At 38.9% G+C, this 24,245-nt stretch overlaps 1 protein-coding gene across 1 annotated transcript in view; it reads right to left on the bottom strand.

Annotated features, from left to right (window-relative positions):
* Nucleotides 1-24,245, bottom strand: part of NWD2 (NACHT and WD repeat domain containing 2) — a 948,319-nt gene that overhangs the window by 14,221 nt on the left and 909,853 nt on the right. Inside the window, exons 4-6 of the mRNA XM_044063448.1 lie at nt 22,955-23,152; nt 7,874-8,018; nt 2,415-3,004 (exon numbers count right to left, since the gene is read on the bottom strand). Of these exons, the coding sequence (XP_043919383.1) occupies nt 2,415-3,004; nt 7,874-8,018; nt 22,955-23,152 (933 nt within the window). The remainder of the gene's footprint in view (nt 1-2,414; nt 3,005-7,873; nt 8,019-22,954; nt 23,153-24,245) is intronic.

Consider the following 24,245-nt stretch of genomic DNA (forward strand, 5'->3'; position numbering starts at 1 on the left):
AAGCCCTCTGTCCCTCACAGCCCCCTCGTTAAACTTGTTAGCATTCTGACTGCAGTGATTTAGAAGAGAAACAAAATGTATATTTCTGCTCATTTTCTTTTCACCATCCAATCACAGACAACCAGTGTAAACAATTTTCAAACTAAAATGCTTAAGAAAATACAACACAAATAAAAGGCACATGTGCAACAGATCTTGTGGGCTTGTCTTATGATGACATAAAGAAAACTGACCATGGTTGTTACAGAAGGTATGCTGGATGGAGATTTTAGGGCTGCCTGTGTTATGATAATGTTATTATGCTCTATATAAACAACAATATAAGCTCTCTCTCCTTGTCAATTAACAAGAATAGCATCTAGCCTACAACTGAGATAAAGTAGACATTGTATTTACACATTTTTTGTCCAACTACCCTATCTGTAATAAATATAATGCCTCTTCCATTGCTTGTGACATTTTGTAATTTGATAAAATAATTATCCGTTATAGAACATCATCACTATATTTTTATCTTCACAAAAAAGTGGCTTTACAAACACCTAAACAAAATACTTAAATCTGTATCAATAAATAAATGAGGCACTATGGACAGACATATATTATTCAGTCCATCCCTCACTGCTATAATAATATTCCATTACATATAAAACAGAATAATACTCGGGTGTTGATTATGGCAAAGCTTGAGGATTGGATGAGGATCAATAAATTCATCCCAGGCTGAAATCCTGATGTTGTAGCTAGAGCAATAGCTGCTCAACTTGCTTACGAAGTCACCACTGTTGACTGCCTTCCTATTACCTGCTTTCACCTCCACTACCTTTAGCATTTGGAAATTAGAATAGGTTTATTGCTAGGGTTAGATAACAGCTTACCCTATACCAAGTATGTGAAGCACCCCATTACTTCTGACATAGTTTCTCCTATCTCATGTAATAAGCAAATACTACCCTCAAAAAAAAAAAAAATGAAATGCACGCCAGATATTGCCCCAGTTTTCAGCTACATAAGACTATGTTCACAAATAAGATGAAAGGCTTACACTGCACTTCCTTTTTTTTTTTTTACCCACAAGGCACGAACTGCTTTCAGAAGTGCCCAGGTGCAATTTCATTGTTTACCCACAAGGCACCAGCTGCTTTCAGGAGTGCCCAGGTGTACTGCTTGCCTAACTGACTTGCACAGAATCACACTTCAGGCAATCGGAAACTAAGAGGATTAAAAACTTAACTACAGTTTGATGGTGTGTGGTAACTACCAAAATTAATCCTGTGCACCAACAGTCAGTTTGCATGTGTAGCACAAAAATAATACATCAGGGTTGAAGCAAAACAAATGGAACAAATCATCTGAACGGAACACTTGCTGTGGCATATGAAGTTGACAAGAATGGAATGAATGAAGCAAAGAATATCGCAGGGTGATTATTTTATCCCTTTTTTCCCTTGACTTACAAATCATACAGTTATGTGATATACTTATTTTTTTCTGAATGCAGATCCTTTTTTCATCATGCAGATCAGCTCGCCTTTAGTATACCTACATCATCACTCAGTTTTATCAAGGTACATCTCCATGATAAATGTCACTATTATCTTTAGCTTGCCATATCATCAAACTATTTCTCATCATTCAAAATCCTATATGCCACAACTAGTCTTCACCAATACTGGAATCGTTATATCTCCAAGCTCTATACTTTATTTTGTGACGCTGCTCACCCCCACCACTATATTTATTGTATAAACCTTATGACAGCCTTATATATAATAGTCTCTGAACCTGGTTTACACCCCACCTCTTTACTATATTAATATTTTCTGCCCTACATAGTTCCTTTCCTCACCTCCATTTATTTGAATTTCTAAGCAATGATCACATGATCTATTATCTTTCTCACAAACCCACAAATACACTTCTACAAATGTTCAGTGTTAATATCAACTAATTCATAAGTATATGTTATACTGTAATAGCTGCCTCTTCTTTGATATGAATGCAATGTAATTATCAAATGTATCTGTAATTGTTAATGTATATTATTTAATGTCTGTTCGCTTATATTACTGAATGTCCGCTTATAAATGTTTGTAATATGTTAGAGCTTTTCTCCATGGGCCTCTACTGAAAGTGAGCTTTTGACTAAAGCCATTTGTATAAACCAGGTAAATAAAAGGAAACTAATATAATAAATAAAATTGCTAACCTCTACCCACTCCACTAGTAATGAAGGGCACATTACAAATGCAGTATTTGATTCTTAAGTATTAGCTATCCTGCATGCATATGTACTGTTTTCAATAAGGAATAACTAATCAGCAATGGAAGGTAAGACTGTGGGACAACTTCACACATGTAACATGCTTGTTTTATATAATTATCATTAATAAATACTTCATGAAATGCTTTACCTTTCTGGCAACCTCTGCTAATAGAAGTGTTTTTCCCGTACAGGGCCCTCCATATAAGATAAGAGGGTTAATGCGTCCTGCTTTACTTGGAAAAATGTATTTTCGAATCTGTGTCAGGGCTTCACATTTATACTCATAAATAGATGAGTATGCCTTACAAAGTGATAACTGCTGCAACATGTCATCATAAAGCGTATCAGTCTCTGTATCAAAATTTTGTTGAACTGTTGCCTGTACTATATCAACCATGTCTTCATAAAATTGCTTACACAAGCCTTCCACATAGTGGTTTTCCACATCTTGGGAATATCCGAGTTTCATATCACAGTGTGTAATAGAAGTGTACACTCTGAGATTAGACGATGCAACAATGGTAGGAATAAATTCATCCCTGAGTTTGATAAGTCTCTCGAGAGGATCTGGGTCACGCATAATTTTTCCATCCACCGCTGCTATATCCATGTATCGGCTCATCTCAGGCACTTTCACATGACGTTCAAAGTTGGCAATTTTCCTAATGTAGCACACGCACTTTTTAAGAAATGCAGGAGTCTGTTTTCCTAAGGCAAAGTCAAATTCATCTTCAAGAGCTGCAGCAAGAAAACAAGAAAATTATACTTCAACATGCTTATCTATTAAGCTACAGTCATGCAAAGCAAGTGCAGCACTTATAAATATAATTAAAATTGATTTTCAACTGACTTACAGTAATCAGAAGTCTTAGAATGAATAAAGCTGTCATAAAATGTCTTCCTCATCTCTTTTGCACTCTTCATGCAATACCACCATCCCTTGTCACTCCTAAGAACAAAAACTAGCTGCAGTCCAATGGTTTTCAGCTGCTAGAAACAACTGGAAAGCCTTTAGTTAATAATCAGGAGCCACACAACCTTTTACTGTTGCCCTTTTTTAAAAAACTTACCTTAGTATTGTATATTTTTTGTGACTTTATTCTACCTTATGTGTAATCTCAGAAATGAAAGGTGGGATCACCTCACACACCGCAGTAACTTACATTAACAACAGAAAAACCTCAGGAAGTTGAATAGACTACATTCCACAGAGAAGCTACAGATATTTTAACAGACAATGCAGGAATAGGTAAATATTCATATTTTTAACAAAATACTGCAACGCTTTATCTTATTTATTGTATTGCCAGTCCATTAAAGCATTCATTAACACCCACAGCACTCAAAAGGAATAGTGTATCGATTTACTGATTTTGATCTAGGTAATTTGCTAATTAAAAGTGATTGTTATAATGTTAGCAGACACAAGAATGGAAACTCACTTATGATCTTGTAAATTGGAACTTATTTAATTTTGAAAATATGCAAATGACCCATCTAATGGGTCATTTGTATATTTGTCCCTCTCACCAGGCTGGATAAGAAAAAGGTCATGGTCAGCTATCTGTCAGGTACTAGAATACACCATATCTAACATGCACTCAAGTCTCTCAACAACAGGTACTGTTATGATTCTATCACAGTCCATGTTGGTGTGAACAACGTGAGATGTACATCTCTGGACTATATGAAGAAAGACATGACTGAGCCCTTGGATTATGTCTTGCTGGCAGGTATGTCCCTAGCCTTAAGCAGCATTTTACCTGCACCTAGGATGATGCCTCACAAGCAGAACATGATTGACTTCAAAAATTGGCTTAGTATCTGGTGTCATTCTAAGGGGATCCAGTATCTGTCAGCCTGGGATGACATGATTGACGTAGCTCAATGCTTTGCCACAGATGGCCTTCATCTGTCACCCTTGGAATTTCGGCTACTGACTAAGGCTCTTGCCAACCCCATAGTGCCTTTTTTAGGCAGTGTCTCAAGGGCAAAATTCCTGACATAAAAACTTCATCTAAAAACAACCTCAAGGTTATGCTGCTAAATACTGGGAGTCTTAACCTGAAACTGTACTCACTGGAAGCAGTCCTCACCATGGAAGATGCAGACATTTGTGCAGTCACAGAGACCTGGTTCAAGGCTGTGAAGAGTACCCCAGCCATATCGGGTTACAACTCCTTACATACGTTCAGACCACAAACTGAAGGTGTGAAAACTAAAGGAGGAGGTGTATCAATATTCATTGAAGATAAATACACCTCCAGGTTAACTGAACAGTATGATTCCCTGGAGATACTTCAGGTGCATTTAACTGCTGGTAGGACACCTACCCAAGTCATTGCCAGTTACAGGACCCCCTCCATGAATAAGGATACCCACTCTACCTATTTGGATCTACTTGGGTCTATCAAGATAGATTTGAACACCATGGTTTTGGGCAACTTTACCTACCCATTCATTGACTGGGTAAATTACACTTGCTCAAACTCACTTGCCCAAATGTTCCTCAACTTTGTTAACTCCAAATGCCCTGGACCAGCTGGTTGACCCCCCACAAGGGGTGCCAAGATCCTGGATTTGGTGCTTACCAATATGGGGAACCACTGTAGCACCCCCACTGTGAGGTCTTCCCTGCTAAGATCTAACCAAATATCAGTATCAGTCAAAGTAACTATTGACCTGACCCCCCTCCCAGCAGCAACTAAACTAAAAAACTTCCCCAAAAAACAGATTATAACCTCTTAAGGGGTGGTATAAATAGCTTCACTGCACCTTCCCCCTTAGATGGAACAGGCTACTATCCCGAGTTCTACACCAATGTTTTATACAAACACCTGTATAACTGCATTAACTCGGCTGTACATGATAGGTCCAACACAAGTTCCACAAGGAAGAGAAAACCTGCCTGGAGGACAACTGTCATTAACAGGCTTTACAATAAGAGGAAGAAATTGCTGTCTAAGAGTAAGAGGGAGTGAGCCCTAAACTGGAAACACTCCTTCCTCAACTTAAACAAGCAAATTAGACTTCTTGTAAAATCCTCCAAAGCAAACTATGAATCCAAATTATTTTCCTCAACTAAGGACAACCATAGGGTATTCTTTAGTTACATCCATAACTTAAAAGGAAAGGCCCAGATGTGTGCTGAACTGGCAGTTAATTATACCACATATACTGTGCCTGTGGACATAGTTAACCTGTTGGCAAACAGGTTCTGTGAAAACTTCACTGCCCTGTCCCTGCCACACGTACCCCATGACATCCCTACCACCTGTACCCTACCTTGTATCTCTAAAAAAGCAGGTGGTAAACACCCTCTCTAAGGCCAAAAACACAGCATCTATGGGACCTGATAACATCCCAGGCTGCATCCTACATGGGATCTAACAAAAATTAGCAACACCATTGGGTACTCTTTTCAATCATAGTTTAAGTACTGATTTCATCCCAGCTGAATGGAAAATAGCCACTGTTATTCCCTTGCACAAAGGTAGCACTTCCATGGACCCCAGGACTACAGACCTATTAGCCTGAATTGCCTTATCTGCATGGCCATGGGGTAAATCATCATGGACCTTATCACCAGAGATATAGGTAATCTCCAAACACTTAACCCTCCTCAGTTTGGATTTGTCAAAGGGAGATCATGCCTATTAAACCTGGTGGACTTCTTCAAGACAGTTACCAAGGCCCTGGACAAGGGGAAATCTGTGCATACAGCCTACCTAGGCTTAGCCAAGGCTTTAGGCACTACCCCCCAACACACACTCGGGCATCATTGACAAACTCAGCCAGCTAGGTATCAACCCTTATATCATTGGATGGGTCACTAACTGGCTCACTGATAGAACACACATAATCAAAATAGAGAAATCCACCTCCAACAGCAGACCTGTAACAAGTGGTGTACACAGGGATCAGTCCTGGACGTCTACTGTTAGGACTATATTTCTCCACAGTACAAGCACAAACCAAAGGTCTGCGGTTGACAAAATTTGCTGATGACTGTAAACTGGGAGTGGTCATAGAATCTCCAAATGATGTCAACATCCTACAAGAGGGTCTTACACAAACAAATGATTGGTGCCAAAGTCATGGCCTTAAATGCAATGCAAAAAAAAATGTGTTATCAACCTTTTCACTAAGAGTGGTATTCCTCCTAACTGCCACATCATTAGCAGCAACCAAAGTGTGCACTCAGTCGTGACAGACCTGGGTACACAGGTTGACAGCAACCTTACCTTTGATCACCATGTATCTACAGTGGTTACAAGGGCATTTTATATTGCTCATCAAATAAGTAAGGGCATTGCCTCCAGAAAAAAAACAAGTTATAACCTCCCTATACTCTTCCCTCATCAGGCCAATAATTGAGTACAATGCCCCTTGTGGTATGTACCTTTCCAAGCACCTGCAGCAATTGGAGAGACCACAAAGGCTCCTCACAAGGAAAATTTAAGGTCTTCAGCATCTGTCCTATGTGGATCATCTGAAATCACTGTCACTTTATTCTGTTTCATACAGATTTCACAGAGGCGATCTCTGCCTTGCAAATAAAGCAATGTCTGACCTTGCCTTATTGGAAATGCTGCATACCCACAAGTCAAATGGTACATGGGTTACTTGCTATAAAGATCTTAACCTGATATGTGACATTAATAGAATCTGCTGGAGGGATGGATTTGTCTCTCAGAGGTTACCACACCTTTGGAACAGACTCCCACTTCATGTCAGAGCACCTCATTGGCCCTCTTCAAATGCAATCTGGACAATTGGATGGGTAACTGTAAATTCATAATGGGGGATTCCACCTGTGTCCCTCTTGGACAGGGACATTAGTTGCTGATCATGAATATAAGGGTAGTACTTGGCTTGGCTTGTAAGGGCACTAGGGGCATTAGCCTAGTAACTTCCTTTGATCCTATGATCCTAAGTTGTTATGGTAAATGGATATTCAACCTGATTTTGATTTCCTACACCACAAGACAGCTTTAATGACAACACAAGTAGTTTGTGCATAGCTTGCCATATATTAAGGTTTGAAGCTCAGCAGATACCATTCATTTACTGTTGTAGGTTTTACTGTTAATGACAAAATGGAAAAAAAAATCAGCATTACATGGTAATTTTAGCTGTTTTTATATACTGCTGTGCATGCTAATTCTGCAGTTTCCTTCTTTGCACAGTCTGCATATTTCCTTCAGTTCTGTTAAATATTTTTTCCAGTCTCCTATTTAGTACCAGATTGCTTGAGCTAGTGCTGATGTTTATAGCATTCTGTGTACAAGCTACATGTAAACATAATATACAAGCAGTGACATCAATGCAAAAGATGTGACCTTATATCTGCATTTTCTATACAATCTGAGTTTTGTAATAGTAAACAATTGTTTATGTTGTAGACAGAGCAAGTAGAATCTTCTGTTATTTTAAGCCTCACAGCCCCAGTATCAGTTGAAATAAACAGAAGACCAATGTGTTGCAACTGAATAATATGCCATCCTCATATACTCTTATATTCTACACTTATATATGGAAAATGCAGGTGAGCACAATGTCTTAACTATACTTACAGGGTTCTGTGCAATAACAGTGCATTTATACCTGAACAGAGGTATCTTTTTGCTTGGCCGGGTTTCATGGTTCCTTTTTCCTGAAGTAAAGTTACTGCTGTTTTAAATATCTTCGTTATCTCTTCGGACACTTTCTTCCATTTCTTGTCATTTGGAGAATTTTTGGTTGGGCTTATCTGTAAGTATACATCACGAATAAGTAATTGATAGGCATATACAGTATAGCATCATAATAATGAAACAGAAGCAGTAATCTGAAGATGTTCTCACAAAGTTAGTACTGGGAATATGGTGGGGTAAATCAGAAAGCAATGTCAAGTATGGCCCTGGTTCTACGTCAGTTCATGTGACGGCATAATGTGTGTTTTATCCCTGCTCAGCATTTATACTGCTTCACTTAAGTACAAAAATCAGAGAGATAAACTTAGGGTGTGCAGCAGCTAACCTGTGTCGTTAGATATGATTTCAACTCTATGATAATAGGAGTGTTGGGAGAAGATCTGAGCAGTTCACTCCATCTGACAGCATAACATTTTACAACTTCACTCCCCCTCTGAATCTGCTCTGTCCTCTCTTGTTACTCCATATTTCTGCCACATAAAAGCCTCCTGACCACTGAGCTGATACTGCACTAAGATGCTGCTGTCTCTTGTTCATCACAGTTTTACAGACTGATGTGAGATGCTGAAACTCAAACAATGGTCAACAGTAGGTGGCAAGAAAAGACAAAAACAAAATGCTGCCTTTGTTGTTCACCTCCATGCGTTTGTACTCTCTTGTTTTGCTTTTACTCCAAAATGTCACCTTACTTGTGCTACTCACTCATTCAGGGAATATGCCATCCTTGACCAACTTCTTTTTAGTTTAGTACATAAATGTACCAGAGACATTATCTATCATCTGAAAAGATGCATCACACACATATTCTTGAAACTGTGAAGTAGCGATAAAAGTCTTTGTTGTGCCTTTTTTTTAATTTGCCATCATTTAACTGTGCTAAGAACTGCAGAATTTTGCATATACTTTGGTGTGTTTAACATACAGGGCATCTCTTAGCCTTCACAGCATTTCTTATTTGTCAAAAGGTGAATAGGCTGAACTGAGGAATATTTCTCATGATATGTAACTACCAATATGGCATTGGCAGCCTGAATCTCACCATTGCTAGCCAAATGTCACAGTGGGAAACACTGTTGCCAATCAGGTGGGGTTTAATCCCATACTGCCAACAAATGTAATGACAGATATGTGGGAGGTAGTGGCTATCGTTCTTGGATCAACTGCACTGCCCTCAGATAGGTCTATTGGCTACTAGAGGAACAATTTCTCAAAACATCAATGGCACCCAGAAGGCTAAAATAGTAAGGGTGTACAGAAATCCAATTCACTAAACAAATTATCAAATACAGCCTGGCCTCAAGGTCATACAAGGAATATGTATTACTGCTTTGGGTATGGGCTTTTAACTTCCACATCCAGACTAGAACAACACACTCACTACTTATCAAGGTATGTTTCTGGCCTAACCTCAGTCTTCTTTCTTGTGATGCACTCTGTGACTGTCAATGTATTCAGTGCCACTTATCCATGATAACAATGTTCCAAACAAATTATTTCTTTCAGATACCATGCAGATGTACACACACACACACACACACACACACACACACACACACACACACACACACACACTCGCCAGGGGAAGTCGTTAAAATTCTTTAGTTTCGCAAAGTTTTCATCCTGGCAGGGTAGTATACTGCCACCACCCGCTAGATATTGGTCTAGGGACCAAACACACGTTCCCATGCAACTCTTGATCAGTAGCCATATACAATTACAACAATACACCCCTTGTAATGTTCCAGCAGCTTGACATTGGAGGTAGATACGACAGATGAACAACCTACAAAGCTGAAGAAAATGCTTTTCTTGGACAATAACTAATACAAGACACAGCATGTTAAAAGTGAATAAAGAAAAAGCTTTACCTAGAAAATTAAGAAATTAATGCTAATACAGGTTAAATATATAGAGGAAAATGCATTTTTTCACTACAAACAGCAAAAATAATTAGGTGTGCAGCTTGACTATTTCAAAAGAAACCTCTAATTCAATAACACCGATGATTATAGCTTGAAGAAAACTGAAGCCTGAGAGATAAGTTATTAGAATACATTGTAGGAAGATGCAGACAGAATCTTACGTTGGTGATTCCACAGCAATATCTACTCAAATGATTGACTTAACATACATCTCATTTCAACATACTTATTTATTTATTTACATTCATTGACCGGGAAAGTCCGATTGGACGCAGGTCCATTTTCAGCGGAGGTCTGGGGAGAAAAGCTCCACAATTAAAATATTACAGACATAGTTACAGATGAAGAATCCTAGCAATTAAAATATTACAAACATAGTTACAGATGAATGTAGTGCATTCACTAGATAACTAGCATCTGTTCCATCCATGAAGTCATAGCAGATATTAACAATTGTTATAGTAAGAAGTTACTGCCGTATAATAAGTAGATAGGCATGGAAGTATCAGAGCTTGCTATAATCAGAGGTAGTTTGTGGGATGGAAGAGAGGTAGAGGGTAGATGGAGTTTGAGAAGTTAGAGGGGAGAGTTACAAGGGCATAGCCAGCATGTTTTTAGGTGCGCTTTAAATAAAGCTTTGAAGTGGGTGCATGATGGTACAGAGGTTATTGTGTGGGGGGTGTTCCATAATTTCGCTATAGCACTGGAGAATAGTGCTTCTCCATCAGCATTATTGGCTCTGGTAACCTGTAATTGATTTTTGTTGCTGGATCGTAGTGGTCTGGTGGTGAGATAGGGTTGGAGTAGATTTTGGAGCGATGGGACCTTTAGAGGATGGTTTACTAGTTTGTGGGCGAGTGCGAATTGATACCATTGAAGGAGGTGAGGGAGTTCTAACCAGCCTAGTTCAGTAAGTGAGAGACAGTGGTGACTGCGGTAGGATGTCCCTGTGGCGAATTTGGCGATTTTGTTGTAGCAGGTCTCGAGTTTATTTAGATCGCATTGCCTTAAGTTGGTATATATTTGAGAGGCATAAAGTAGGGTGGATATAAGGTGCAAATTTTCAACTGAAATCCTAGCTGCTTTGGTGAGGAGTTGCTTATTTCTGTATAAGGCTCCTAGTTTTTTTGTGGACTTTTTTTATGGTCATGGATAAGTGAATGTCAAATTTGAGATTGTTGTCTATTTCAACTCCTAGTAATTTGGTGTGATCTGTTGGGTGGATAGTGGTGTTGTCTTTTGCTGTGATGTTAAAGTGAGAGTTGTTTTGAGTATGTTTGGTGGGTTGAGAGATGAGGAGTTTAGTTTTGTTTGGGTTGAGTATTAATGGGGCATCGGATAGCCAAGTTTCAACAGAGGAAAAGGCATCCTGTGTGACATTTTGCAGTTCGGGTAGGGACTGGGCTGAGCAGATGATGGTTGAGTCATCTGCATATTGTATGAGTGTGCCATGTTTGGTGGCAGAGGCTAGATTACTGGTGAAAATAGAGAAGAGTAGGGGTCCAAGGATGGATGTTTGGGGAACACCAATAGAAACAGGTAGTTGGGGAGATATGTCATTTTGCCATACAATGGATTGCTGGCGGTCAGACAGGTAACTCTGAAGCCAGTTGGTGACTGATTGAGTGAAGGATAGGTTATTGAGAACAGAGATGAGTTGTTTGTGTGGGACCATGTCAAATGCTTTAGATAGCTTTAGGAAAGTAGCAGAGGAGAGATGGCCATTGTTTTTATGGTGAAGGATAGTGTTAGTAAACGAGAGTAAGGCAGTGGTGGTGCTATGGTTTGGTCGGAAACCATGTTAAGTATTAGAAAGGAGGTTGTTAGTAAGGAGGTAGTCTGAGATGTGAGAGTGAATGCATCTCTCTAGTATTTTGGAGTGGAGATAGAATCGCTATGGGGCGGTAGTTGGTTAGTTCTGTGGAGGGGCCGCCTTTGTGAAGGGGAATGATGTGATATTTTCCATAGTGTAGGGAAGTAGCATTTTCTGACAGAGATCGGTTAATCAAGATTGATACTGGGTAGGCCAGAGCATCAGCTGTGATTTGTAGGAATTCACTTGGGGGGTTGTCTACTGCTAATTTTGTGGGTTTAAGTTAAGTTAAGAATTTTCTTATGTTGGAGGTAGGAATGGGAGAAAATGAGAAGAGTGTGGGGAGATTACTGGGTGAATGTGTGGGGTGTAGGAGAGGGGGTTGTGTTGTCTACCAAGTGATAGTATGGTTTGTGTGAAGTGTGTGTGTTGAATGAGGTAGCAATATTTTCTCAGGTGTGAGGAATGTTAGGTGTAGGGGTATTGATTTTACCTGGGTGGAGGATGGAGTTTATGGAGGTCCAGAATTGTTTGGGGTTGTGTTGGGAGGAGTTGAGGGCAGACTGGTAGTATTGGATTCTGTCCTCCTTTATTAGCTTTTTGGCTCTATTGCATAGTTCTAGGAATTTCTGCCTAGCTGAGGGGGTTTTGGTTTTGCGCCAGTGTTTGCAGGCTTTATCTGTTTTTCATTTCCAACCATTACTTACTCCATTATTCTTTGCCACAGGAACCAGAGGAAATTGCATCATGTTTTTCTTACATACAATAAAAAAAAATCAAAAAGGCTGACATAAATTCCCATATTGTTGTTATCACTCTGGCAAATGGCTATTTTTACAATCTTAACTCCCTGTCTGCAGCTCTTTTATGAGTAACCCTGCAATTATATGCAAGGACTTAACTGCCATCAAAAAATGTTACTTCTTTTTTCATAAACCAATGTTCCCTTTCCCTCATTCATTAGTCAAAGACAGCTTTAAAAATAACTAGTCATATTACATTTTTCAGCCTATATGGCAATTTACTCCATTTCAAATTAGACATACTGTAAATCACCATTTTGCGAGAGCCATGTGAGTACCTGAACAAAGACTTGACATCAGAAGAGAAGGTCATTATGTATATATAAAGATGTTCCATATTACTATTAAATAATCAGCTGTTTATTATGAAGCTAATACTTCTGATTAGGTACAAATGATTTCAATACTACTTAATGCAATATGGGGACGAAGAGTTCTTTTTCATTACAAGATTATTCGAACCAGAGAGAAGCCAAACTGAAATGATATAAAGGGACTGTAGAGACTTTGTAAATCATTTCAGTCAGAAACAATTGGTGAATGCAACTAACTCATGTAAATAAAAGACATATGAAAGTCTGACAAGCATAATGGCAAAACTGCCCAAGTTATCAGAACATTAATAAGGAAGTTTATGAGACATTAAGGCACATGCATATGCAATGTATGTATGATGAAATATATGAAAAATGTTGCTTTTAAGAAATTACTTAAATCTATATAAAATGATGAGCATTATGAGAATCCACAAAAGCACTTGAATGAATATGGTTAAGCTGGAAAATGATACGGCTGAGTAGTTTATGAATAAGATATCTACTAAATGCACACAGAAGCAACTCATCTCATAATGCAACTAATTGGTCATTCAAGAACAAGTCTAAGTAATGTCACGAAAAAACTATTTTGAGTAAACGTGGAAATGAGGGAAAGGTAAAATGTTTGGAACAGAAAATATTCACTGCAGAAATGTACATTGAAGATATTTAGTGTGTACAGAGTGGGTAATCCAAACAGTGGGATATATTCAGAGGACATAGAAAACAAGTAAATCTAATTAAGGGAGGTACTATATTATAGCAATAACCCATGCCTGGGTGTGGGTAATGCTGGATTTAACCACGGAAGCCCTCGTGACCAAACAAAGACAACCGTGGGTAAATCCAGCATTACCCACACCCAGAAGTGGGTTATTGCTATTATACAATGACATTATTTAAATAAAAAAATAATTACTTTTCTTAAATAATGGCATTGTATAATGCCTCCTTGCTGCCCTTCCGCAGCTGTCTGGTATTTTGCGGCAGTTCTGATGTACTGCGCATGTGTATGCTTACACAGTGCATCAGAGCTGTGGGCAAAAGCAACGGAGAAAGCAAGATCTCCTTTGCTTTTTACAAACTGTCTCGCTATGTTAATGGAGTTTAACATAGTGAGACAGCTTTAAAATAAAGCAACGGAGAATCTCTGTTGCTTTTTTTAAAGCTGTCTCGCTACGTTAAACCCATTTAACATAGCAAGACACCTTTAAAAAAAGCAATGGAGATAGGAAGATCTCCGTTACTTTTTTTAAAGCTGTCTCGCTATGTTAAACTCGTTTAACATAGCGAGACAGTGTGTAAAAAAAAACGGAGATCTTGCTTTCTTTGTTGATTTAAAAAGAGTTATACTATTGGAAAAAGTCCGGGCGACCGGACCTTTTTCCATTAGTATAACTCTGATTTACAACGTACCCGCTGACCAATCAGCGGGCATGTTTTAGAATATTAAAGAGGGGGGGTCATTGTATAATTTGAGTTATTTAATATGACTGAAATAGCTGACAAATCATTAACAGTTTATGAATGAACTGACTAAAGAAATGCATGGACTTTGTTGGAGACAGCAAAGATGAAAATGAAAACAGAAGTGGATACAACAGCAGTGTTTTTCGGTTTTATTGCTGATTGTAATGATTTTCATTCTGATATAACATTAAATACAGCAAAAACATACTATTCATGATGTAAGACTCACATTTGCATAAGATGTCAGATACCACTGTTTTGGCAAGGAATGAATACAACAATTTGAAATGAACTGTCATTCTGTTAAGGCACTGAATATGTAATCAACAGATGGAGGCAACACAGACATAGAAAACTGCTGCAGTTCTTAACTTACTACAAGTTTTTGGTAAGGAAAGGGTTGGCTGAAAACATGCCTGGAGCACAGGATGGGGAATGAACAGAAGAATGCTAGTCCACAAAGACCAGGCAAATTTGAGCTGAATGTGTTATCTAGCATCTAGGAATAAAGTCCAAGCTATAAACCAATTTGACCTTCCTGCCCTAACATACAGTATTGGAGTGACTGATTGCCCCAAAATGTGTTGCATTGGTTGGACAGGAAAAGAAGAAGGTTGCTTTATGTTCATCAAATGAGTTACAAAAATCAGAATATACGAACATTATATATTCCTCATCCTGAAGGAGGTATGGGCCTGCTCGAAATTGACTACATGTAAATATTTACAATTGTGGGATTGCATACATATCTGCTCACCTCACAAGAACCAAATATAGTGAAAGTTTTAAAACATGAGGAGAATAATTATAAGATGACTTCCCTGCTTAGTTTAGCAGAAGCATATTGGTCTCAAGTGGGAATGGAAATCAAACCAGAAGTAGCTAAAAATCAGGTAGCAACTGAATGTGCCAAAAACAAAAGAAAGAATATAAGACATACCTCCATAGACTACATGAAAAGAGACATGGAGGAGCTCTCGGATTATGTAGCCCAGGTGGGTACGACCCTAGCCCTGAGCAGCATCCTACCATCACCCAGAATGACACCACAGTACAAGCAGAAAATGACTGATTTATTTCAACAATTGGCTAAGTATCTGGTGTCATACTAAGGGGATCCAGTATCTGTCTGCCTGGGATGACATGATTGACAGACCTCGATGCTTTGCCATAGATGGCCTGCATCTGTCACCCCTGGGCTTCCGGATGCTGGTCAAGGCTCTTGCCACCCCTATAGTGCCTTTTTTAGGCTGTGTTCCAACGACCAAATTACCACCACAGCTACAAATAAATGCAATCTTAGGGATATGCTGCTCAATACTAGAAGTCTAAATCTCAAAATGCACTTGCTCGAAGCACTCCTTAAAATGGAGAACATCGACATTTGTGCTGTAACAGAGACCTGGTCCAAGGCAGCAGAAAGAAAGCAGCCCTGCACTACCAGGCTATAACTCATTCCACACCTTTCAGCCCCAGAACTTGGACCGATGCTCCAAAGGTGGTGGTGTTTCCATATTTATAAAGAATGTGCACACCTCCAGACTGATGGCCCAACATAACGCATCAGAGATACTTCAAGTGCAGCTAAGATTGGGTAAGACAGCGATTTAGGTTGCAGCCTGTCACAGGTCCCCAACCATGTCCTAAGACACTCACTCCATGTTCCTAAGCACCCTGGAGAATATTAGGGTCCAGCCTAACACACTCATCCTGGGTGACTTCAACTACCCCTCCATTAACTGGGAAAACTACTCATGTACCAATACACTTGCCCAATGTTTCCTGGAATTCATTTATTCCAATGCCCTGGACCAGCTTGTTCTTACCCCAATAGAGGTAGCAACATCCTTGACATGGTCATTACTAACATGGGTGACTGTTGCTCTACACTAATAGTCAACTCCTCCCTGGTTAGATCCGACCACAAACTAATCACCTTGGAAATCCACCCTCCCCCCCTGCAAAGGTAACCACCATGACAAACTTCTCCAAATCTAACTTTGGGTTCCTAAGAACAGAGGTGGCTAACTTCACAGCACCCATACAAATGGAGAATAGTTGCATGACCACTGAATCATACACCAATGCACTGTACGAACATGTACACAAATGCATGGATCTCACCATACCCAATAGAACCAAGATGCTCTCCTCCAAAAAAAGGAAGCCAATCTGGTGGTCCCCTGCCATAAACAAACTCTACAACAGAAGGAGGAAAGTGATGCAGAATAACGTGAAGGCCCAAGACTGGAAAAACTCCCTTATCAGCCTCAACAAAAAGTTGAGATCCCTCATCAAATCCACGAAAGCTAGCTATGAAAACAGAATTGCAGCAAATAATAAAGACAACCACAAGGCCTTCTATAGTTATTTAAAAAACCTCCACGGTAATACCCAGATTTGTTCTGAGCTACTGCACAATGGTACCTCCTACATTGAGCCAACAGATATTGCCAATATACTGGCCAACAGATTCAGTGCCAACTTTACCCCTCTCTCCCCCAATGGAGCAATCACAATACCAGTAGATTGCCAGGCACCCAGTATTACTGCTGCACAGGTTAAAATAGCACTGTCCATGGCCAAAAATACAGCATCTATGGGACCTGACAATATCCCTGTCTGTATTCTACATGAACTACAGAGTGAACTGGCACCACACCTATGTGCCCTGTTCAATCACAGCCTGACCTCAGGCTTTGTCCCTACCAAATGGCGCACTGCTATAGTCATCCCTCTCCACAAAGGAGGAGCAACTACAGACCCTGGAAACTATCGCCCCATTAGCCTGACAAGTCTGATATGCAAAGCTATGGAACGCATCATCATGGACCTAATATACAAGGATATAGGGAATCTCCAAACTCTGGATCCCACACAGTTTGGTTTTGTGAAGGGAAGATCATGCCTGCTCAACTTTATTGACTTCTTTGAGTCATTCACCAGAGCTGTGGATGAAGGCAGGGTGGTTCATACAGCCTACCTTGATCTGGCCAAGGCCTTTGATACCATTCCCCACTCAGCAATCATAGAAAAACTCACTAAGCTAGGCATCAACCCCTATATCAATAGGTGGGTTGCAAACTGGCTCACAGACAGAACCCACAGTGTGAAAGATGCTGACTCCAAATTAGACTGCCAACCAGTCATGAGTGGAGTCCCACAGGGATCGGTCCTGGGTCCTCTTCTGTTTGGTATCTACTTCCCAACTTGCAATCATCTGTGAACTTTGTCAGCCAGAGTCCCTTTGTGTTGGACTGGACTTCTGAGAAGTAGACATCCAACAGAAAGGCCTCATGGAGACCAACGACTGGTGTCAGAACCATGGCCTTAAGCTCAATGCCAAAAAATGTGTTGTCATCCCCTTTGGAAAAAACCCAGTTCCCATGAACTACCACATCAATGGTAGTCCACTGAACACAGAAGGCATTATAAGAGATCTGGGAACACAGGTTGATAGCAACCTCTCTTTTGACCACCACGCTGCCACTGTAGTCAGAAAGTCCTTCTATGTGGCACATCTCATTACTAAGGGTTTTGCATCCAAGAAGAAAGAGGTCATTGTCTCCCTGTACTCTTCCCTAATTAGGCCAATCATCGAGTACAATGCCCCATTTGGCATGTACCTCACTAGACATCTGCAACAACTGGAGAGGCTGCAAAAGTACCTCACAAAGAGGATCCTAAGCCTTAAACACTTATCCTATATGGACAGACTCAAAAAACTCCAACTATTCTCTGTCTCACATTGCCTACTTAGATGCGATCTCTGCTTGACTTGCAAAGCCATGTCTGACCCAGCTCTGTTAGAAATGCTACATCTAAAGAAATCCCAATCCCTCTGCATCACACACTCCAGAAACCTCAACCTCATTACCACAATCAACAGAATGTGTTGGAGGGACAGGTTCATAACCCAGAGACTGCCAATGCTATGGAATAGACTTCCCATACATGTCAAACAGAGCACCTCACTGGCCATCTTCAAGAGAAATCTTGATGAGTGGATGGGAAGTAGAAAATTCACCCCTGGGATCACTCCAATGGCTCTACTTGACAGAGGCACTGGAAACTAAGGTCAGGTGGCATGATGCCAGTATAATCCTATGGGCTAGTCTTGTAAAGGCTCCAGGGCCATTAGCCTAGTACACACCTATGAACCTAAGGCGAAGGATTGGATTAGAAAGCAAGAAATGTGGAAAATGCATAAATACAGTTGCAAGTATAGAAAACTCTAGGAACAACGTCATGTTGATGAGGATCAAACACAGGAATGGTTAAGGATAGGTGAATTTAAGCCAAAAGATGAAAGGTTAATATTGGCAGTCCAAGATAGTGGACTATGTATGCATTGGTTTACAAAGTCCATTGAACATGTGGAAGAAACATACAAATGCAGGTTTTGTAAAACAGAATTGCAAACAGTCGCACATCTTGTTGCTGGGTGTGATATACCAATGGCAGAAGGACTTTATACTGAAAGACATAATAATGTGGCAAGACTGTTGCAGTGGGGATTTTGAAAGCACTATAATATTAAAGTAGCTGAAAAACAGTGGAAACATGAGCCACAAATCATTATCGAAAATGAAGTTTATATCACATGGGATCACCCATTACCAACAGTTAAAAAAAGAGATGCAAGACAACCAGATATAGTAGTCCACGTAAAGAAAAGCAGCACTGATTGTTGAAATTGCTACACCCAGTGACTACAGTGTCTTATGTACATGCAGCCACAAAGTTAAAAAAATACCAGGATTTGCAGGCAGAAATGGGGGCAACGTGGAAGAAGAACACCCAGACAGTTCCACTAGTAATAGGAGCAACAGGTCTTATAAAAAATTGTACTTGGATATTTTACCAAGACATGTAACTCCATATGAATTGCAGAAGGAGTCATTACTGGGCACATCGGAATTTACAGTTGAACTTGGATATTTTACCAAGACAGTTAACTCCATATGAATTGCAGGAGGAGTCATTACTGGGGACATTGCTGGTGCAGCAAAGAGCACTTCTGGCTATCATCAAAAATTGAACAATATTAATTTCATGAAATTTAATTAAACTTTGACTAAGGAATGGGATCCATTCCCATCATGGTCTTAGAAACTCAAAAGACTTGGAGAAATTAAAAAGTGATGTTATCTACAACTAATTCCACACATTGTTGGGTGTTGCCCTTAAGATTGTGGATATAACTGAAAAATGCCTTATGGTTATCCTTAGTCTCAGACTCTATTTTTACCTGTAGGTACACAGGAAGATATTACCCTGAACTTAGACCACCATATGTCCACAGTGGTGATGAAGTCCTTCTGTATAGAACAACTTTTAAGTAATGGTATGGCATCCAGATCCAAGGAAATTATAGTTCAACCATAGTCCGCTCTTATTAGACCAATATTTGAGTACAATGCACCATTTGTCATGCACCTGACTAGACATTTACAGCAGCTGGAGTGACCTCAGAGGTTCCAGACAAATAAATTACAGGGTGTAAACAACATGTCCTATGCAGCTAGACTAAGCTCTGTACCTTTACTCTGTCTCCTACCAATTCAAAGCACTCACAAATTCTGCCCTGAGGAAACTGCTACACATCTGCAAGTCAAACAGCATGAAGATCACCTGATCTAGAGATCTAAACTTAGTCAGCAACTCAAACAAACATGTTGACGAGAGAGAGAAATCTGTGTCTCAGAGATTGCTCTTTTTATAAAACAGGTTTCCTACTCACATTAAGCTGAGCCCTTCCCTGGCCCTGTTCAAATGCAGCTTGGATCAATGAATATATATCATAAATTCACACCTGGGGTAATGCCTACATCCCTTATGGGTAGGTGCAATCTGTAAGATACTCAATGCATAGGCACACATTCATGCCATCCTCTTGCCCCTAGGGGCTCTATATTGGGTAAAATCAGATTATACTGGCTAAGCTTGTAAGGGCTCTTAAGCTATTATCCTAATACTCTCCTATGAACCTATGAACTTATAGAGTACCACATACACATAGACCAGCCTTTCTAAAACTTGTCTCAAACAGGCAGCATTTTCATCCTACATGTTCCATATATAATTATGTTGTTAACATTCAGTTAACTTACCAAATGGATTACATGCTGTATTATGTGTTGGAAAAGTTCTGCTCCAAAGCTTATTGGAAAAAATGCATGATTTGTACCTTTAGTTATTTCCCTTTTATATCTTTTCAAGTTCTTATTTAACTTTTTTTTCCACAGGTAGAATGTAATCATTATGAGTTGTTGAGGTACTAGATTCACCAAGAAGTCTACATGAAGCTTCAACTGCAAATTTGTTAATTTTCCTGTACTGTCACTGAACAGTTTCACATACTCACTTATTAAGTTCTTTAGCATTCTATCAGTAGTGACCTAAGTGACTCTGACATTGGTTCTAGCTATACATACAACACTGTAGAAGTTGCTCTCTCATTAATTTGAACTTCACTCTTAAAACAACCTTTATTTGACAAAGGCATATAATAATTATATGGATTTACTTTTGTAGTTGCCTTGTTTAATTTATAATGCAAGTGATAATTATGTTTAGACCCGTTGTGCCCAGTCTTATGTGCAAAGTCACTTACTTAATCTTGTTTCATTGTGTGTTTCATCTACTGTATAGCATACATATAATCAACTTTTTCACTGTAATCACATCAGCTAAAGATGACTTTTTATGTGTTGAGTATAAATTTTGCATGCCAGGCATTAATGTCAGTATGTGATATTTTGTAAAATTTAGTAAAATGAATATTCTTTTTATATAAAACACAAATTTTCATCTGGCTGGACATTGTTCCTCATGTGGTAATATATCACTGCAATCCCTGTAAACAGAATCATTGTTTTGTTTCTCATATTTATTCTTTACCTGGTTACCTCTCAAATCATTTACTTAGCTGGAAGAAATTTTCAGTTTTTTGATTCAACATTTATTTATTTACTTTGAATTTTGCTATTGTGAGAATCAGAAAGCTTAAGCAACCCAGCTCAGCACTCATATATATGAAGTCTGAGATATTTACTGATTAATCAGTTGTATTTGGAACCCAGTTGAGGAAAGAGGGCTTGGCATTTGTAAGGCATAATGTAATTTTATTTAAACTGGAAATACATAAAATCAAACATTTGCTTTGCAAATTCCGCTTGTTTTATGAAATAATACAAATATACAAATGAAATTAAATTATTTATTTTATTTGATGAAAACAATTTTTATTCAATAAATAAAAATGACGGGTAAGGAATGATTCTTTGGGATTTGGTAAAATGCTATTTATATTGTGCACATCAGGGTAGTGTAGGCATAAAGAGAAAAAGGCAAATGATCAAGTATTAGGCATTTAGAAAAATCTGAATAAGACTAATGCTAAAATACAAACAGTGGACATGTTTTAGGATTTGGTTATAAAGCTAACAATCATTTATCACCTTATTTTACATAAGAAAAATTAGGGAATGGTAAAATAAATAACTACTCAACATTTTCAAATAAATTAGATACATAGGAAAGAAAACTGCACATCCTTTAAAATCAGAAGCAAATATTGGCTCCCAGAATTAGTATACTGCTCAGAACTAGGAAGTGATGACTACAGCCAAGATGACCTAAGTTCAGTCAGTGGCATGGGGGTCTAAAGATCAGGCGGAAGAGGATGAGGTTGAATAACAGTTGGGAGTATTGCCTACTTATAGTGTCTGCTTTGACTTGAATTGTTTCAGGCAGGAAGTTGGAGAACGCCTCTTCCTCTTTTGTCAAACAGACATTTTGAGTCAGCAGGCAGCCTAAGGGTCGGCTGCTTGGAGAGATGAGCTTATTAATTTACTCCCTATTTCTAAAATCTCACAGCTGGGAGAACTGGATGGTTCAGTAAGGCTTCCTGTTCAGGAATGAATGGGCTGCAGGTCTTATTACTAGGCCAGAGAAATCTACCTCCGGCCACCACAAAACAGATAACCTGATATAGCACAGTAATATATGTGTGTGTATATATATATATATATATATATATATATATATATATATATATATATACACACACACACACACACAACACACACACACACACACACACACACACACATACAAGAACACACATATATATAGATATACAGATATATAGTTGCAATGCATTTTGTTTGAGAATTGCTTTTGCTGACAAATGGTAGGAGTGACTGAGATTGTCCAACGTTTGGATAGTCGAAGGTCTGATATCTTGACATGCAGTTTCTTCAAAACAGGTGAGTGGAGATTGAGAAGGTTTAGAGTATATATGTGTGTGTTTGGAGGTCATGATTAGGGTAAGGGTTAAGTAAGGGCAAAGGTGTTATGTGTTTGCCTATGAGTGTGTGCATTTTAGAGTTAGGGTCAGGGGTAGCTAAGGGGATATAGTTCATGTTTGTAGTGTGTGTTAGTGGATGTTTGTGTGTCTGAGTGTGTCTTTTGTAGTGGCAGTGTTAAGGGAAGGGATTTTGAAGGTTAACATGGGTCTAGCAATGATGTTGTAGAAGTTGAAGGTGTCTAAGCCACACTTATTGGAGAGATTTCATTATTAACTAGTGTAATTTTGATGTCACATTATTACGAAAGGTATATACAAATGTTTCCTTTAATCTAAATACTCTGTCAACTTACTGCATCTGTTTTCAGCATCTCACATTTAGGCTTTAGATAGTAGGCTGGAGGGACAGCATTCTCATCTCTGCAGTACCATTCTTCTAGAATCCTTGTGTCCAACTTTGCCTCCACTGCAGCATCCAAAATCATTTCAAATTCTGATGACTCCACTTCACCAGGAATACGGATAGTTCCATATTTCTCACCTATCATTCCCTATGTATTGGAAAGAATGGACAAGGTTTAGCATTTTGGTTTCTGCTTGATTATTACAAATAATAAGCTTCAAAACTAACTAAGGTCACACTAATGAAAGAAATATAAATTGTAACATTATAAAAGTTAGTAACCACAGCACTATACTCTTTTGTACTTTAAATGTAGAAAGCTATATTTTCAGAATAATTAGGAAACTAGAACAGTAGCAGATGGGAAAATTTCATTAAATCACCATATTTATTTTATTTTTGTTGATTTTGTATGATGACCTGTACATTTGTATGATTTGAAATTAGTAGGATTAATTGCAGTACTCAGTCACTGAGAAGAAGCACATTTCCCTGCCCAAAAAGGCTATGGCCTCAGCACTGATTAGCATACATAATAGCAGCAGAGATCATAATTAGTGACAGTAGAGGGAAGAGTTCTCTAGGCAGAGAGTAAGTAGTTCTAGACCCAGAGTACTTTCTGAAGTGTTTTGACACTCATATTTTATTTGATCAGCAGATTGATGCATTTAGCCATGGACCTCACTATGCTAAGACATTAAAATGGATACATACAGTATGTTTTACTTTCTTTAGTGTTGATTATGTTTACAGTTTGAGGCACTGTCATAACTGAGTTTGTAAGAATTGCAGGAGGAGTTTAGGATTAGGATAGGATTAGCTAGTGTTCATAACTTTTGGTTTCAGTGTAAGAATAAGCAGATGTGTAGCATGTCTCATAATTTCCAGTTAACACATATTCAGTTTATTCACTTTTTTGGAGCTAAGAAATCGTCAGTGATGTCTGCATCCATTTTGAAGATTATCCAGTGCAAAATACGACTGACTTTCTGGCTTCACTGGATTCTTTCTGTAAGTATTACATTTCATATTAAGTGATTAACTGAGAAAACTGATAGCTATAGTTACCTGAAATAGATCTAAAAGTAAGAAAACAGATAGCTGTCTTCTTCTTCTTTTGGCTTTTCCCAGTTAGAGGTCGCCACAGTGGATCACCTGTCTGCTCATGATTGGCAGTGGAGTTTTACGGTGTCGAGTTGCCAGCCCGGCGTCCAACCTTCCACAGAAAGCACACACACTCA

This window comes from Protopterus annectens, chromosome 2.part1 (genome assembly GCF_019279795.1).
Source record: "Protopterus annectens isolate FY-2018-M chromosome 2.part1, PAN1.0, whole genome shotgun sequence".
Lineage (NCBI taxonomy): Eukaryota > Metazoa > Chordata > Ceratodontiformes > Protopteridae > Protopterus > Protopterus annectens.